At 43.6% G+C, this 17560-nt stretch overlaps 1 protein-coding gene across 1 annotated transcript in view; it reads left to right on the top strand.

Moving 5' to 3' along the window:
• Positions 1 to 221: 221 nt before the first annotated feature.
• The window catches only part of LOC124804812 (RNA-binding protein MEX3B), a 136950-nt gene continuing 119611 nt past the window's right edge, over positions 222 to 17560 (top strand). The window contains exon 1 of the mRNA XM_047265151.1: positions 222 to 336. Within this exon, the coding sequence (XP_047121107.1) occupies positions 276 to 336 (61 nt within the window). The 5' untranslated portion in view covers positions 222 to 275. The remainder of the gene's footprint in view (positions 337 to 17560) is intronic.

The following is a 17560-nucleotide window of genomic DNA, read 5'->3' as shown; positions in this document are numbered from 1 at the left end:
GGGCGCTGCAGCTGGCCTTTGAGCTGTCGATGCTGGGCTTCACGACGGACGTGTCGCCGCCGCCCGGAGTGGTGGGCGGCCCTGCGGGGGCAGGGCCCGGCGGGGGCGGCGCCGCCCCCGACACCTCGACGACGGCGGCGGCCGTGGCCGCAGCAGCCGCCGCCGCCGCTGCCGCCGCCGCCGACGCGGCGCACCACCATCTGCTGGCGCCGCCGCCGCCCGCCGCCGCCTTCCCCGACGACGCCCGCTGCCCGCCGGGCAAGAAGTCGCAGAACATGACGGAGTGCGTGCCCGTGCCCAGCTCGGAGCACGTCGCCGAAATTGTTGGCAGACAAGGTAGGCCACCGCCCTGCTCCTAACTTCTCTATTACTGTGGCAAATCCAGAGCAAGATGCTGATCAGACTGCGGGAGTGATCTTCCTTGACGTAGATCTGCTGTAGTGGCCGTGCACGAGTTAAAGTTCAATCGGTAGGAAGGTATATTTTCCGCTCAGTTCTTTCATCTCGATTCCGCCTAGATCTGCTCTATGTCCATTGTTGCTGGGTAGTTTCCACTAGGTTGACGGATATTGCTCAACTTCCGCGGTTGTTACCAGTGTTAAGTGGTATAACATGAACTGCCGGTTACTTTTCGAATGAGCAATTTTGGTTCATATCTACCCGTTACTGCCTGGTGCACAACAACTGCATTACGACTCTTTCATGAGTGGAGGGGTATTTTGCAGTAGTGAGATGAATACTTGGTCTTCAAAGTTGTCCATTAGTCAGCACGTAGTTTGGATGTAATACTTTTGAGCGTATCATTTGAGTTACAAATGGGTCAAAAGTAGCGAACGAATTATTTATATCCATTGCAGTTGTTTGTAGACTTTTTTTATACCGACAGTGACTTCTCAACACTTGTATCGATGATGTTGCCTTTTCACCCAGCATACAACACTTTGCTTGCCAGCTATTAGGTCAGAGTTGATTCGAGTAATTAGATGTACCAACGGAAGAGTTGCCCATTCCACTGTAGTTTACATTGGGGTAGCGAAGCTTTTAGACTAGGCAGATCAGTTTTGTGCAGTGCGCTGAAAGACTTTTCCTCGATTGTTCCTTTCGATGATAAAAAGGTTTTTCAGTGTCAATTTGGAAGTAGTCATTCTGAGTTTCCGCGTTGCCTATAAATGAAACGTAATTTTTCACATGATACAAATATATGGGAAGTTTTTCAGACGTTCGGGACGGTATGTTAGTGTCATGTAGATGTTCCATTTAAAACGTAGGTCTTAGCGGAGTGCAGTTTCGACTGCAGTCTGAAAAAGCTGTCACATGCAAGCATTTTGCATTAGCCCCCACAATTTGTCATTACCGTGACACTAAAGGTGGTTTATAGCTTTCGTACTGAATACGTAAGTTGGGATGACAATATTGCTACTTTGGTCACGAAAGAGGAAGCGATGTCGTCGTAATGTGGTTAATGGAAAGTTTTAATGGGATCCCTCGTATACTTAGCGAATTGAAATTTTTTTCTGCTATTGCCTTGTTTCGTGAAGAAAACTAAGCAGAACAGTGTCGGTTTATATTGATATACATGTCACTAAAATCATTTTTCCGTTCTCGTCTGTTTGGAATGTTTTTCATGACGGTGGCGCGGATGGATGTTATTTTGACAGGAGTACCGCTCATTGCGACTTGCATACTCTTAACATCGAAGCTTCTTGGGAATATGAGCTCGTACGGAAAGATACAGGTGTTCGTTCTTTCCGTGCGCTATACGAGATTGGAATAATAGAGAATTGTGAAGGTGGTTCGATGAACCCTCTGCTAGGTACTTAAATGTGATTCGCAGAGGATGTGGATTTTGTCTTTTCGCTCATTGTTGGCTTCTATGTTATGGAATAAACTCTTCAATACAGGTGCCGGCTCGTGTTTGAGGTTGCTTACCACGTTTCCACTTCGAAAATATGCTTGTTACGGATCTTTGTGGGTACAAACGCCCACAGATTTGTGACACAAAAGATGTTTTGGTAGGGTTTTCATTGTCGAAAATCGGTTAAGCCTCAGGCCACTCGAATAGCTCGAATGCTAGATCACTTCATCACAGGGGACGATCGGGTACGCTTAATGAGCTTGCAGTGACAGTCTGGTATCAGCTGTTGATGAGGTCCTCGGTGTAGGTGAAGCCGCGTGGCGGCGGCGCGCCGGCGACCACGTGGTCGCGCGGGCAGCTCCGTCTGCTGCGTTCGCCTCTCCTCTCCCTACCTAGCTTCCCCGCCGTCCGCTCAGACGCCGACCTTGGAAGCGTTCAGCCAACTTTCTCTGTTCCGCTCTCGTCCGGTGCACCGGGCCGGTCGCCACGGCCGCCACACGAGACCAGAGACACATTGCGTAACAAAAGCAGTCATCGCCGCCGCCGCCGTCTGCTCGCTGCCTCGCCGCGGTAGGTCCCCAGTTCGCGTCCCGACGACCTGTTCTTTTTTTCAATTGTCGAACGTTCTGGGTATGGACTGGCGTATTCGTCGAGGCAGTAAATCGACAACGCTATTCGCTTCAAAGACTATCAGCTCGGAATTGTTAGACATAGCTAGAAGCCACACGATTCTTCGTGTCACGTAATGTCATAATTTCTAAACTCGGTCGCAGCTAGCGGTGCCGTCGGCCGACCTTGCGCTCCATTGAGCGCAATGAACAACTTCCTTATTTTCAGCGAAACTCGCGAGCGATAGGAGGCAACCGCTGTATGCTAGTACAACTCTGCGATGGCCGCAATAAAACACAAACATCTCGTTCGATGCTCGAGCTCTGTCGTCGGCTTCTGAAGCCTCGAAGTAATCCACACAATTCCTTGCAACGATAGAAACTGGCAGCACCGAATATTGTTCCGGCTGCGTAACCATTCACAAGAAGAATATGAAGCGTTACGTGCCCTTACTTGAGTGGTGCAGACAGGTGACCTGTCTGTAAACCAAGCATGTCTGTTTAACGTATTATAATCTACACTTAAGAATGGGTACGCAACCGAAACTGCATTATAATGAACATTATAATAATGGTTTAACCTTAACAATAACAGCTACTTTGGTAGATGTAATTAGACATACCTGTATAGCCTGCTGCAGCTGAAATACGGTAGCAAATTTCATAAAACTTAATGAATTTATTGTATCTAGCGTGTGTATTCACCACAAGTTCAAAGGCAGAACTAGTGATTGAAGTACCATTTCTTTTTGTAGTGGACATCGTAAGATATCCCCCGATTTGTGTACGCAACTTTTCAGCCGTAAGTGGTCCTATATTTCTTTGCTTAGTGCTACGCGCAGGGCCGAATGTCTTGCAGAAGTGATTCCACACAGTTGTGCGTCTGAATTTATACGAAATAACGTGACGTGCGCGTTCCTGCTGATCTTTCAACGAACTGACTGCAGGTTCAAGTAAACAGTGCGCCAGATCAGGACGCACTCCGTTAATCTTCTGCGCAGTACCATCTTCTACGCAGTGCCATTTAGTATGTAACACGTGAACGTAGAAAGTAATATGACGCGGGTCCCGCAATACAGGTAAAACTTGTATGCAGATAATTGTTCCTTCATGTCGTAATGTTACAAACATGGTTATAGATGTAGGATAACTGACTTTAGGCGGCAATAGCCACAACGAAGTTAATAATTCGGTTGTGTCAAGGCCACGCCACTGGCTCACTTGCACCACAGCTTCCGAGGTCCCACGTACTCTTGACCAGTCAGTTTCCACGGCGACCCTGGCGTCGGAGGGCCGGCTGGCACCCGTTGTCAGACAACAAAGGAGCAGATGGCCGGAAGAGCGGGCCTGCTAGCAGGCACACACGATACCCGAGCTGGCCGGCGTTGTTCGGTTAGGCTCGCCGAGCGACCCCCGAACAAAGCAGCAGATGTTCCGACCTCCGGGCGCTCCTTTTTCCCTTTTTCGTCTTCCTATTCCTTGTGCCCCTTATGTAGGACCTTCTCTTCCTGTCGTCCCGCGCTGCGCGCCAGGTTCTTTGTGTGTTAGTGCCCGGTGGAGGGGGTTCCGACATCCGTTTACCGCCGCGTCGTCTCTACCGGGGTTCCTCTCGTCTCAAAGGACCTTTCAGGTCGCCGAACCAGTCATCTCAATCTCCACGTACGTCGTTAATACCAAATATGAGTGGCTTAAATCTATACTAAAGGTGGACGTATACACCTACGAACTGCAAGCCGGAGAAGCATTTACATGACAGTTCTACACATAAGTCAGTGTGTGGCTGACGGTTCGTTGAACCACGTTGAGACCCCACAATTCTAGAGTAGCACTTGGGACAAATAAACACTGAAATTCCGTCCGAGCTCGAATTTTATTGCGGTGCCCATTTGCGCAAGGTAACTGGGAATCTTCAAAATAGCGCGGTATGGACACAGTAGTGGAGGCCCTCTAGGCCGTCTAATAAGGTCATCCGAAGACCAGTATCAGTTGCAAAGCGATTTAGGAAAGATTGCTGTATGGTGTGGCAGGTGGCAGTTGACGCTAAATAACGAAAAGTGAGGTGATCCACATGAGTTCCAAAAGAAATCAGTTGGAATTCGATTACTCGATAAATAGTTCAATTCTCAAGGCTGTCAATTCATCCAAGTACCTGGGTGTTAAAATTACGAACAACTTCAGTTGGAAAGACCACATAGATAATATTGTGGGGAAGGCGAGCCAAAGGTTGCGTTTCATTGGCAGGACACTTAAAAGATGCAATAAGTGCACTACACTCGTTCGTCCTCTGTTAGAATATTGCTGCGCGGTTTGGGATCCTTACCAGGTGGGATTGACGGAGGACATCGAAAGGGTGCAAGAAAGGGCAGCTCGTTTTGTATTATCACGTAATAGGGGAGAGTGTGGCAGATATGATACGCGAGTTGGGATGGAAGTCATTAAAGCAAAGACGTTTTTCGTCGTGGCGAGATCTATTTACGAAATTTCAGTCACCAACTTTCTCTTCCGAATGCGAAAATATTTTGTTGAGCCCAACCTACATAGGTAGGAATGATCATCAAAATAAGAGAAATCAGAGCTCCAACAGAAAGGTTTAGGTGTTCGTTTTTCCCGCCCGCTGTTCGGGAGTGGAACGGTAGAGAGATAGTATGCTTGTGGTTCGATGAACCCTCTGCCAAGCACTTCAATGTGAATTGCAGAGTAGTCATGTAGATGTAATAGATTCGTTATCACTTTCTACCGTCTGGAACCACGCGACCGCTACGGTCGGAGGTTTGAATCCTGCCTCGGGCATGGATGTGTGTGATGTCCTTAGGTTAGTTGTTAGGTTTTGGTAGTTCTAAGTGACTGATGACCTCAGATGTTAAGTCCCGTAGTGCTCAGAGCCATTTGAACCATCACTTTCAACCAGTAAAACGCAAAATTTGATTCGCCTTCCCCAGTACATTTTTTATGTGATGGTTCCAATTTGTTGTTAGTGATAAGCTCCAGGTATTTGGTTGAATGGGCAGTCTTCAAGAAACCTTGTCCCCATAGTTTTGCAATTCGTTCTTATCTTCTGACGACTTTGTTATACAAATGTGACAGCATCACCTGCAAAAAATTAGAGCTGCTCAAATTGTTGTAAATAGTTCCTGTATATTTGGAGCGGCAGGGGCGTCTAACATTTCCATGCGGAACCGCAGATATCACTTTCTCGGTGACTTCCCGGCAATTACAACCAATCCAGTCGCACAATTGGGACCATGCTCATTAGAAGCTGATTGTCAGCAAAGGCGTGAAAACCCTCCTTCGAATTTAGAAACATGATAGCAACCTCACATTCCATCACGATAACTGCCATTACATCGTGTGATTTAAGATCCAGTTTTTTGATAACAACGAAATTTTCTGCGCCAGTACTGGTTGTGATAGTTTCGGTGAAGTATTTCGTACGTTCGAACGCAGTAGATGTTCAAAAATCCCACTGAAAATAGGTACATCAGGTGCAAGCGTACGCGACCGTCTGTAGGATAAGATTTGCGCTGTTAAAGCTGCTTTTGACTTGAGATTTTGAGTTATGCAAGCTCGTGAACGTACACACTTGCACGTGTTTGTATGCAGGCTTGTATAAGCAAACGTCAGTTGTGAGGCAGTCTTCGTAGCAGAAAATGTCCAGCGATGTTAGCAAATAAATTGCAGATTGCTCCTAGAGGTTCTTTTGGAGAATTTTGTACGTGTACTAAATCGAAAGCGTTTGACGATAAGCGAAGAGCATTTCCGCATACGTTGTATTTGGAAAATTATACAAAACAATTGGCCGTCGCAGACGTATCGTTATTAAAAAGTGGAATGAACGTACGGCCTGACCATGTAAACGTGAACCGTGAGACCGTTATAAGCAGTTCTTTCAATTATCTTGCTCAAACACCGAAGGACCGCGATACACGTTCCTGGGAGCTTTGTCAAGGTTCCATTGTCGTAGAGCAAGCATGAGCTATTAAATGTGCTTGAAAACACTTTTGGGCGAAAAAGAAAATGTAAGATAACTACAGATATGTCGCATCACAGGCCTGTATGATGTCAAACTTTCATAAAGAAAGTGACATAAGGTTCAAATAAATTTTCCGTATATCCTAACATAATTCTGCTAATAACTTAAGTTGGCATAGGAATCTGGACAGAGCTGTACTGATTTGAAAACAAAGGCAGTTAATAAATTCTCTTGTTGTTGAATATCGTCAATTTCTTTGTGTAACAGTACTCGCAGATGTATTGCAGCATGTTTCCGGTAATTTTGACTAATGTAGTGAATTTAACTTGCACCACCCTTTGCACATTTATTAAGATCCATTGACAGATAGTGGACAATGTTCCCTCTTCACCATACCTTAATTAGCCGTAAACGGCGATACGTCAATGTAGATTCAAAATTCTGTAACTAAAGGGTGTAGAAGTTTCTAAGAGGTATTCTACTCCTGCCATTCTGATGTCTTCTTTTGCGGGATTTTTGATAATAAAAAATACTTTAATGTTTGGCTGACCCTTCAATAATTGTAGGGATTGATATGCCCTCTTCAGCAGTTTACATGTTAATGAGACTTGAAACAGATTGTAAATACCTGATTGACCTCCATTTCAGATATTTACTACCTATCTTCCGGTACAGTTCTATTATAGATAACTCTAGCTAATCCAGAGCTTCCTGGTGCGATATTTTATTTACATGTTTATTGCATAAAAACTTTCGTGTGATCAGAATTACGTAGTAAAAGGATAGCTGCTGGTTTAGGGAAATCATACGCACACTGACATTACGTGTAATGCGATGCTTTGTCGTACAGTTAATTCTTTAGATCTGGACATGTGCATTCCAGATCGTTATATGCTCGCGCCTTTTATTTTAAAATATGCAAATATCGCTGCGAAAGTTCTCATTTGCTTTTGGCGGCATTCAGTGGATGCGCCGTTAATCTCGCACACTGCGGTCTGTTGCTGTACAGCACTCTTCTTGTGATAAAGCCTATGCCAACAGCTTTTCGAAACTATAAAGTGCGTTTTCTCGATGTTTTTCATTTGTCGTTCCTACGAAGGGTCACCCTTCACGGATCATCTTAAAGAAAACGCCAGTGTTCGAATTCTGTCATTGTTGCGAAACATTTACAACCTGAAAAAATAAATGACTGAGAAATAATCCACACGCACTTACCTCCATAATCTACTAACCAGTGTGAAGTGCACGGAGTACGGGAAGAATATGTAAACATGACTGTACGAGCTGTACACGAGATCTACGTAGAGGTTGTAGTAATTCTATATTGATCAAATAAAACTGGTGAACATCCCGTATTAGTCATATTTGGTACGGGTCCCCATAGACTTAGGGACGCACAATTACCATGTACGCTATCTCCTTTGTAGACAGGCGTTTTCCTAGTATTCCACTGATTTTGCACCGCTTTGAAGTCCTATAATAATCCGTGAATGTTATTGCAGTGATTTAAGCGAATGATTGTAAAACTGTCACCGGTGAAATGTTGTTACTGTTAAGTGCCTGGAAGGTCATTAATATACAACACGAACGAGAAGGGTCGCAACACAAGTGAAGTTCGTCTGAAACTTTCCATCCAAGATCATCCTGCGTCCCCCTTTCCAAGAAATAGTGCAGTAAGAAATTTCGCTTGATAAGAGCAAAACGAGGATCATTGAATGTAGTCGAATCAAGTCGGGTGATGCTGAGGGAATTAAATTAGGAAATGAGACACTTAAAGTAGTAAAGGAGTTTTGCTATTTGGGGAGCAAAATAACTCATGATGGTCGAAGTAGAGGAGATATAAAATGTAGACTGGCAATGGCAAGGAAAGCGTTTCTGAAGAAGAGAAATTTGTTAACATCGAATATTGATTTAAGTGTCAGGATGTCGTTTCTGAAAGTATTTGTATGAAGTGTAGCCATGTATGGAAGTGAAACATGGACAATAAATAGTTTGGACAAGAAGAGAATAGCTTTCGAAATGTGGTGCTACAGAAGAATGCTGAAGATTAGATGGGTAGATCACATAACTAACGAGGAGGTATTGAACAGAATTGGGGAGAAGAGGAGTTTGTGGCACAACTTGACTAGAAGAAGGGACCAGTAGAGGGAGACCAAGAGATGAATACACTAAATAGATTCAGAAGGATGTAGGTTGCAGTAAGTACTGGGAGACGAAGCAGCTTGCACAGGATAGAGTAGCAAGGAGCGCTGCATCAAACCAGTCTCAGGGCCAGATCACAACAACTGCATATGATAGTACTTTCGTTAATAAGCGTACAAAGTCAAATGCCTTTCGAAAATAAAGAATTAGTGCATATACCTTGATCCGTGGCTTTCAGGATGTCTTGAGAGATTTCACGTGATATTTTCGGAACCGATAATTGCCATGGGGAATATATATAGACGTATATCATTGTCTGAGCAGAAGTTTTTGTGTAGCAGCGATTTTATTTGGGTTCCAGCATAAATTATTTGCAGCGTGGTGCTCAACATATTGTGGCACGGACAGTGTGTCAGATGCAGTGGGTTAGTTTGGCTCCCGGCCGCGGAGCCGGCCGGCGCAGACAGGTCCTTTATTCCGCAGTCAAGGCCGCCGGCGAGGAGAAACCGCGTCCGTGGCGCACACGTGGGAGGAATTCTGTTAACGCAGAGTCGCGGGTGCGAGACTTCCTGCCCCCGGACCCCGGCCCTTATCACGCAGATAGCCCACCCGCTCCCTGTGCATACTTGTTTTCGCGTACTGCGAGGCCCTAATCTTCCCCGTTCCAGGAATCCGCCACCTGCCTTTTGCTGGGCCCTGGACGCCGCCTCCAGCGTGCCGGCGTGTTTGGCAACAGCGCGGCGTCGATTCATTGCCTCTATCCTGTCCGCTGATAGGATTGCATCGCGCCGATCCCAGTAGCTCAACTCGGCCCGTGCCACACGTAGGCTGCGCCCGCATTCGTGTCGGCGCAGTTCGGAGCAGTCTTCTGCTGTGTGTCCCATCGGCTGACCTCCACGACTGCATAAACACATCGTACAGAACCTACCGAGCGAGGTCGTACGTTCGGGAAAATGGATTCGGCCATCCTGATTTTGGTGTACCTTAATTTCCTTAAGTATTTTCCACCTTAATTCCTTAAATACCGGGTGATCAAAAAGTCGGTATAAATTCGAAAACTCAATAAATCACGGAATATTGTAGACAGAGGTACAAATTGACACTCATGCTTGGAATGACATGGGGTTTTATTAGAACCAAAAAATATAAACGTTCAAAAAAGTCACACATGGCGCTTCATCTGATCAGAATAGCAATAATTATCATAACAAAGTAAGACAAAGCAAAGATAATGACCTTTACAGGAAATGCTCATTATATCCACCATCATTCGTCATCAATAGCTGTAGTCGAGGAATAATGTTGTGAACAGCACTATAAAGCATGTCCGGAGTTATGGTGAGGCATTGGCGTCGGATGTTGGCTTTAAGCATCCCTAGAGATGTCGGTCGATCACGATACACTTGAGACTTCAGGTAACCCCAAAGCCAATAATCGCACGGACTGAGGTCTGGGGACCTGGGAGGCCAAGCATGACGAAAGTGGCGGCTGAGCACACGATCACCACCAAACGACGCGCGCAAGAGATCTTTCACGCGTCTACCAATATGGGGTGGAGCGCCATCCTGCATAAACATCGTACGTTCCAGCAGGTGTTTATCAGCCAGGCTGGGGATGATGCGATTCTGTAACATATCGGCGTACCTCTCACCCGTCACGGTAGCAGTTTTGCTGTCCAGCGCAATCTGTCGGACATTTAGTGAACTTTTTTTTTTTGTTCTAATAAAACCCTATGTCATTCCAAGCATGTGTCAATTTTTACCTCTCGATGTACATTATTCCGTAGTTTATTAAGTCTTCAAATTTATACTGACTTTTTGATCACCCTGTATTCTCCGCAAAAAAAAAGACGGTTGGTTCCTTCCTGCATTCCTGTCTCGATTTCACTTACCGACAGCTGATGGGAAGGAAAACCCCAATCTTGGTACTTTCCTCAGTCTCGTGTATGCTTTATGGTCCCTTATCTGTAAGCATTACGATCTCTGGTGCTGCTGTTGGTTTTCAATATCCACTCACCTTCTGTTACGACGTTCCGTTCTTTTAACTACTGGAATCCGGCAAACCACTTTATTTCGGAAGAAAATTATCTTACGTTCCACAGATACCCCTATTTCGCTTCACTGGCTTCGATAAATCAGTAATCTTAAGAAGCCTGCCAAATTAGAGGTATTACAGATCATTAGATCTTAGCTTCGTGTAAAATATAGTAAGTCTCGCACAGAAACTATCTGAGCAGTCGTCAATAACTTATTCACAGAAACATTGTCATATGTTCGTATTGCATGTAATTATTGTAACCACCGACAAATTAATAATTTAGAGGATGAATCACATTTGTGTATACGTCGAGCGGTTGTTCCAGCAGTGGAAGTTGTAATTATCCGTTCTCCTGGTTTTATGACCTGTACTGCTCAGTATCTTACTCATTATCCTTAAGTCTTCTACTCGAACATGTTCCTTGACACGTTAGTTCATTTTCCTGTTTCGTAAAAATTAGCAACATGCACAGCTCCAGTGATTTGCAGAGCAACCTTGTTTACAGAATAGTTTTCATACCGGAAGCCCCGGTCTGCCTTTTGTCAAAACAGGTGATGAACAATGATTTTTAATTGTGATTGACATCTTAGATGTACGGCATCAGTATTTATAGTTAGTCTGATAGCCTTGTAAGCCGGAAACAGTTTGACTAAATAAGTTCTCTAGGACATGTACAATATTCTGCTTTTCATTTGTAGTTCTGTTTTCCCAAGAAGCGATAAGACAGTTAACATACTGCATTCAATTCAGACGAGAAAGGATATAAAATTACAATTACATCAGAACATTCTATCAAATGTTACACCTGCGACAAATGTTGGCCAAATTTAACCCCCGACGAAAGCTTGTCACTTTTGGTAAATTCTAAACATGTTCTGTTTCCAGAATCCTGCACATATATTGATGTGGATTGTTGTGTTCCTCTGTTAAGATCTAAATAAAGGTTTATAAATGATCAAAAGTAAATCTTTTGAAATTTCTAGCCCTTGTTTTGCCAGCATTACCTCTAGTGTGGTGCACAACACGAATGTAAATGTAAACCCTTAAAATAATTACCCGGAAGGGAGGCGTAAAGTCACTTTCAAACATATAATTATGTAACAATCAAAACTATACTAAGATATAATGTGTGTACGTAAATTAAATGTTTTGTAGAGTGATGTATTTAGAAATTACAAGGTGAGCCGTAAGGCAAAACAACTATTGAATTAGGAATATTGTTGGACGTGCCGTTTTGTGTCGGTACGTCGTAGCTTATTGTTCAGGTAACAATTACATTTTGTAATGTACCCAACAGTAACTGCGACGCAGTTAATATCAAGACTGGCAGCTTTGTTGAAATGCATATGCTTTATTAAATGGTCAGAAACATTCGCCGAACTTACATGTTAGTTTTGATGGATTTGTCACAACCATTCATCTTTAAAGCGAGAGTAATGAAGATTCCTGCGACGCTACGTTCTTCTAAGTTGCGTAGGAATTAAAATACTCAGTTGTGAAGGAACAGCTAGCCCTTTATAAATGTCACCAAGCTATATCTAGAAAAGGATTAATCTTAAGTAGGCAGTAATCATGCTACGTTTAGCAACCATAGGTTGGCTGAATATGGGAGTACCGTTTCACTATGCGCGTATACACACAGGTCGCAGAAATTATTGAACTTTTGTCTCATTAGTGCAGAGAACATTGATAGGGAATGATGTCTTAACTTTCACCGTTTGGAAATCTTTCTCTTCACGAAATTGCTGATAAAATTTTGTATCTGAACTTTTTCGGCTGAGATATGGTCTTACGTTATCGGTGCAGTTAGACATTCTCATCTAACCAGAGCTGCTTTAGGCTGCCTTCAAATTGATTACCACGTATATACCGTTTAATCTTGCTTCCTCGCAACTAGAACATTTGTACAGTGCTTTGCTCGAAGGGAGTGTAATGGGGTCGCCAGAGCTGCTTTAGGCTGCCTTCAAATTGATTACCACGTATATACCGTTTAATCTTGCTTCCTCGCAACTAGAACATTTGTACAGTGCTTTGCTCGAAGGGAGTGTAATGGGGTCGTAAAGTTTAATTTACTTAGCGTGTAGTATTAGCGACAAACTGAGGCTTTACGTAGATGAAATTACCGGGAATTCTGACGTGTATGAAATAAAAGCAATACGCAGTTAAGACATCGATGAAATAGCTATCTGGTACTGAGCAACCAACTGTGGAAAGGAACGCGTAGCTGTTGCACGAAATATACAAGCGTAGTGTCATTTCAGTAGTGAGGTATAAGAACTCGTGTCATGAATATGTAGGATTGGCTGTGTATAGAGTAAGTTGAACGATTGCATCGAGCAAACGGGCGACTAAGAGTAATTGCAGTGTGTCTACAAGAGGGGTTACCAACTAAACGCGGGTACAGCTCACACATGATTACTATTAGTGTAAATATCTTGCAACACTTCACCCGTAGACATCATGCAGAATAGCTCGAAAAGAGGCGTTCAGTCTCTTCCCAAGCCCCGTCCTTAAGTAGAACAGCAGAAATTTTAATGTGTAACGGTTTAATACATAGCATACTACAAAGTACCACTGTAACGCACTTAACGTTCAAGGGACTCCGTGAAAAAGAATAATTGAGTTAGCTTAAATGAATCTGACTGATACAGGAGGAATAGTCTAAGGGTATCTGTCTAAAAAGTAAAAATATTATTGTAGTTTCAATGACATGCCGTATTATTGCTCAAAGGATCAGTCAGAACTCTGATGTATATTCTTCAGTAAGTTTATTAATTTTTATTTTCAAATTTCAAACTACTACTACTACTACTACTACTACTACTGCTACTGTTACTACGGATATCCGGAAAATAAGAAAATCCAGTCTTCTTCTGCTTCCATGTCCTCGAGTTTGCTTGGTCAATCGCATTTTCTATTGCCACCAGTGCCGAAAATACTCATTCGCAGTGTTTCCAGTGACGACTGAAGAAGTTACAGATGGACTCTACTCTTTTAATTTGCTTCTTCAAAACTCCGAATACGTTTTCGATTTATCATTTAATTCGATGTGAGGTTCGAACTAAGAGTTTGAAACACCGCTTCTCCTTCCAAAACTCATCTGTCAAACAACAAGACTGCGACACAGCTAGACTTATTATTAGTACTTTCTCGTCACACGATTCCATGTCTTTGCGGACGGGCAATATTTGCAAGGTGTACACTTTAGAGTGCGAGGCAGACTAAACAGTCGCGTGAAGTTCACACGAGAGCTGGAATAGTATGGACGTAGCGTCGGTTGCCGCCGTATGCTAAGTTAGCGCAAGAAGTTACTTCTTTCATTGTCCATACAAGTAAATGTTTTATTATGCTATACCACGATTATTGAGGTTAAGCTTCACAGCTTTAAAGTTCACCAGTTTCGTGAATTTATCACTAAGAACACGAGGGTTATTTAATACCTCGAACCCAAAAGTATGCATATTCGCCTGTGTAATTTAAGTGCCATAGTGAAATCTATGAACCGTACAGTAACGGTCGTCGAGAACCTAGCTGAAAGCACGACCCCCGTAATCCTGCTCTTTTCGGGACGTATTGCCCGTTTCTGGAGCGGAGCAGTTTGGCTGGCCGGGTTTTGGGCCGAAGGGGGCGTGCGTCAACGAGCTGTAATCCGGATGCCGGCGTCAGCACCGGCTGGCGCCAGTATCGCCTGGCACGACTGCGGCTCGCTCCGCGACCTTGGCCGTGGTGGGCAGAGGGAGGGGTTCAAGACCCGGTCAGCGCCAAGGCCCTCGTCTGAGCCGTAGGGCTCCGGCAAGCTGTACTAGCGTGACGGTAAACTGTTAAACTGCTTGAGGCCTAATAGTTTGGGCAAGTATTACCAACGTGCACAATGTTAGTACCGACAATGTGCAGGCATTTTACAAGCAAATACCATTTGTGTCGTAATGTTCACTATGGCACTTTCAGAACAGTGTGGGCCACATCAGTTGTAAATGTTAGTGTCTGCGAGGCAGCCTTCCATCATGAACACCAAATCTATGGCCTATTGTGGGGAGGCAAAGTGCGATGTTGAGAACGTTATACTTCTAATGAAATAAAAGCCTTTGTTAAGAGTGTCAGGTGATTTATTAGGAAGATAAATTCTCGTTAACAAACTACTCGAGGAAAAACGGTATTAATAAATGTGGCACAGGAGGCAGATAAAACACGCAAATTGTTTCTGTGGTGTTAGCTGCTTTTAAAGTGTTAAGTGGTTCGAGGTTAAAATGTTTCTCAATTGATCGTGATACTATTGTACCAATCCTGTGCATACATCTGAACCCAGTCAGTTCCTAACATTGTTTCATCAACAAAACAGACATGTTCGTGATGTCCGACGAGGACTGATAAGTACTCATGGATACGAGAAGAAAGATAATTCGAAGCAAGAAGTCTAGTAATCATGGGCTCTAGAATACACACCTTACGAGCTATGAGCACTTGTTCATCTTGGCTAATATTAAACTCATCTCTTCTACTGAAAAAAATGCCATAGCTCTTGAGGTGTGCATTTTAGAGGCCATTTCACTAGGTTTTTTGTGTGTGTGTGTGGGGGGGGGGGGGAATCGTTCCTGTAATATCCCTAAATGGTGCCATTTTCCTTGTACACCCTTTATAACTTGTCATTTCTTTTTTCGCGTCACAGTAGCAGATCAGGCCAAAATTAGCAACTTGGTTTCAGAGCGCCATAATCTGAAGCACACAAAGTTGAAGTATTCTTAAATCATGTGGCTGTGAAGGAAACTGCATGCGTGTTACGTTCAGTCGCCATTATGCAATGTTGTGTTGACTCGTAGAAGCAAATGTCAGTGGAACTTAGTGATTTTTCTGAAAATAGTTTTAATTTACTTGCCAGCCCACAGTAGGTATTTTCTAATTCTGACCTTTTTACAGAATGGTTATTTTCACAGAATGGTTATTATATCTGTTGCCTTACTTCGTAGCAAACATATCAAATCTTAATGTGTCGTATCAGTAGGTACGTGCTATTGTGGTAAGTAGTCTAATTGGCATTTGGAAGTTGCCCATTCAGCCAGCTCAAGAGTGGACTGTCGATTACGCCGATATGAATGTAAGGACAACAGAACACACTGGCACGAGCGGAGAAAATCTACCCCGCATGGAACTGAACCCCTGTGGTAATTTCTCAGAACACAGCCAATAAAACAAAATTGCTGCTACGGGGAGTCGAATCGCGATAGCAGGGTTCCGGGAAAGCCCCAGTCCGGTACATAATTACAACCTGGCAGGAAACTTCGAAACAGTGCTGACCCCGCTGGAATGCTAGCCAAGAATCTTAGGTCTGAAAGATGTAAACCGACCATAGTTTTTCAGTACTATAAAAAAATCATTGTGATATTTTACACCTAGGGCAGCTACAAACAACTCGCAATTTCTATAGCTTCCGCACATTTGTACTTCACGAAAACCACTTGAAAATGCAAATCTTAATTTGTCGTAAAAATTCAGAGCCACACAGCTGTGACAAACATTCTACTTAGCTCTTGTGCTGACAATAGAGGCACAGTGGTTTTATGTTGATGCGTCACAGAGATAAATCAGTATTGACGATAATATAACAGATTCGCGTATTCGAGTCCTATCCGAGGTGTGTGTGTGTGTGTGTGTGTGTGTGTGTGTGTAGTATAATTGGCCAGTCGAGCGAGTTCTTTGTTTCGGAATTAGGTGTAAACAGTTTAGAAACAGCGAGACTAAAAAAGTTCATGCGGGAGGGTACTTGCGTTATCAAATCGTTAGTTAAGTGGTTTTGTTAAGGTCCATATAGGTGTCAGGGAATAGTTCTTTCGAGAAAGTTGGTGGATTTTGAGTTTTGTTTGTGCAATTTGCCTTAGAAAATACTGGGAGAGAACCTGATGTTCAGAAGGGCTGAAGTGAAAATCGTTGCTCTCTGATTCAATAAACAATCATTGACACTAAAAAGAATTGGGCTAATTCTGGTCAACTCCATCCCGTAGAAGCTTCGTCATCTCTTCTGAGGCAACATCAACATACCTAGTTCTACTTGATTATTGTATTCATCCCTTCGTCTCCCTCTACAATTTTAACCCCCCCTCCCCCCCCCCCCCCCCACACACACACACACACACACACACACATATACCAGATTTGTAGAGTCATTGAGTCCTGTCAACAGATCATTTATTTCCGTCAATTTACTTCCTTTTCCCAAATTCAATTCAGCACCTCCTCATTAGTTATTCGATCTACCAATCTAATACTCTGCATTCTTTTGTAGTAAGACATTTCAAGAGCTTCTATTCTCTTCTTGTTTCAGCTGCTGACTTTGACGCGTTACATGCGCACAAGGCTAGTCTCCAGACACTTAGCTTCAGAAAAGAATTCTTAAAGTTACTTTCACTTCTGATTCCCAGAAAAGTTTTTTCTTGCTAGAACGGTTATTTTGCTGCGCAAATAGCGGAACTCCTCTGTTTTTAGTGTCCAATACAGCGAACGGCGTTACCGCGTTGGTAACACCCGATGGATGACCGCCCAGGGAAAAATGGGCGCCATTGGCTAACGGACTCGCAACTCGACCAACTGGCATCCTATTGAAAGACTTGTACCAGGCCTTGTTGTCACTTGCTGTTGTTGTTGTTGTTCCCAGTATCTTAATAAAATTTCCTCCATACCTCCTGGTTTAATTCAACTAAAACTCATTATCTTTGTTTGACTTTTGATATCTAACAACCTCTTTCCAAGACACTATCCATTCCGTCCAACTGGTCTCGAAAGCCCTTTCAAGTCACTTGACATAAATAAATATCACCGGCAAACTTTAAAATTCTTATTTGTTCTCTCTGCACCTTTAAGTCCCCCACCTTGGTCACCCTTACAGTTTGAAAAACATCGGCGACGCGCTGCAACTCTCTTCCTAGTCAACAAGTGCTTGGTTTCTGTAGGGCTAAA

This window comes from Schistocerca piceifrons, chromosome 7 (assembly GCF_021461385.2).
Source record: "Schistocerca piceifrons isolate TAMUIC-IGC-003096 chromosome 7, iqSchPice1.1, whole genome shotgun sequence".
In the NCBI taxonomy this organism is placed as follows: Eukaryota; Metazoa; Arthropoda; class Insecta; order Orthoptera; family Acrididae; genus Schistocerca; species Schistocerca piceifrons.
The sequence above is the reverse complement of the archived record's forward strand: the minus strand, read 5'-3'. Positions and strand labels throughout refer to the sequence as shown.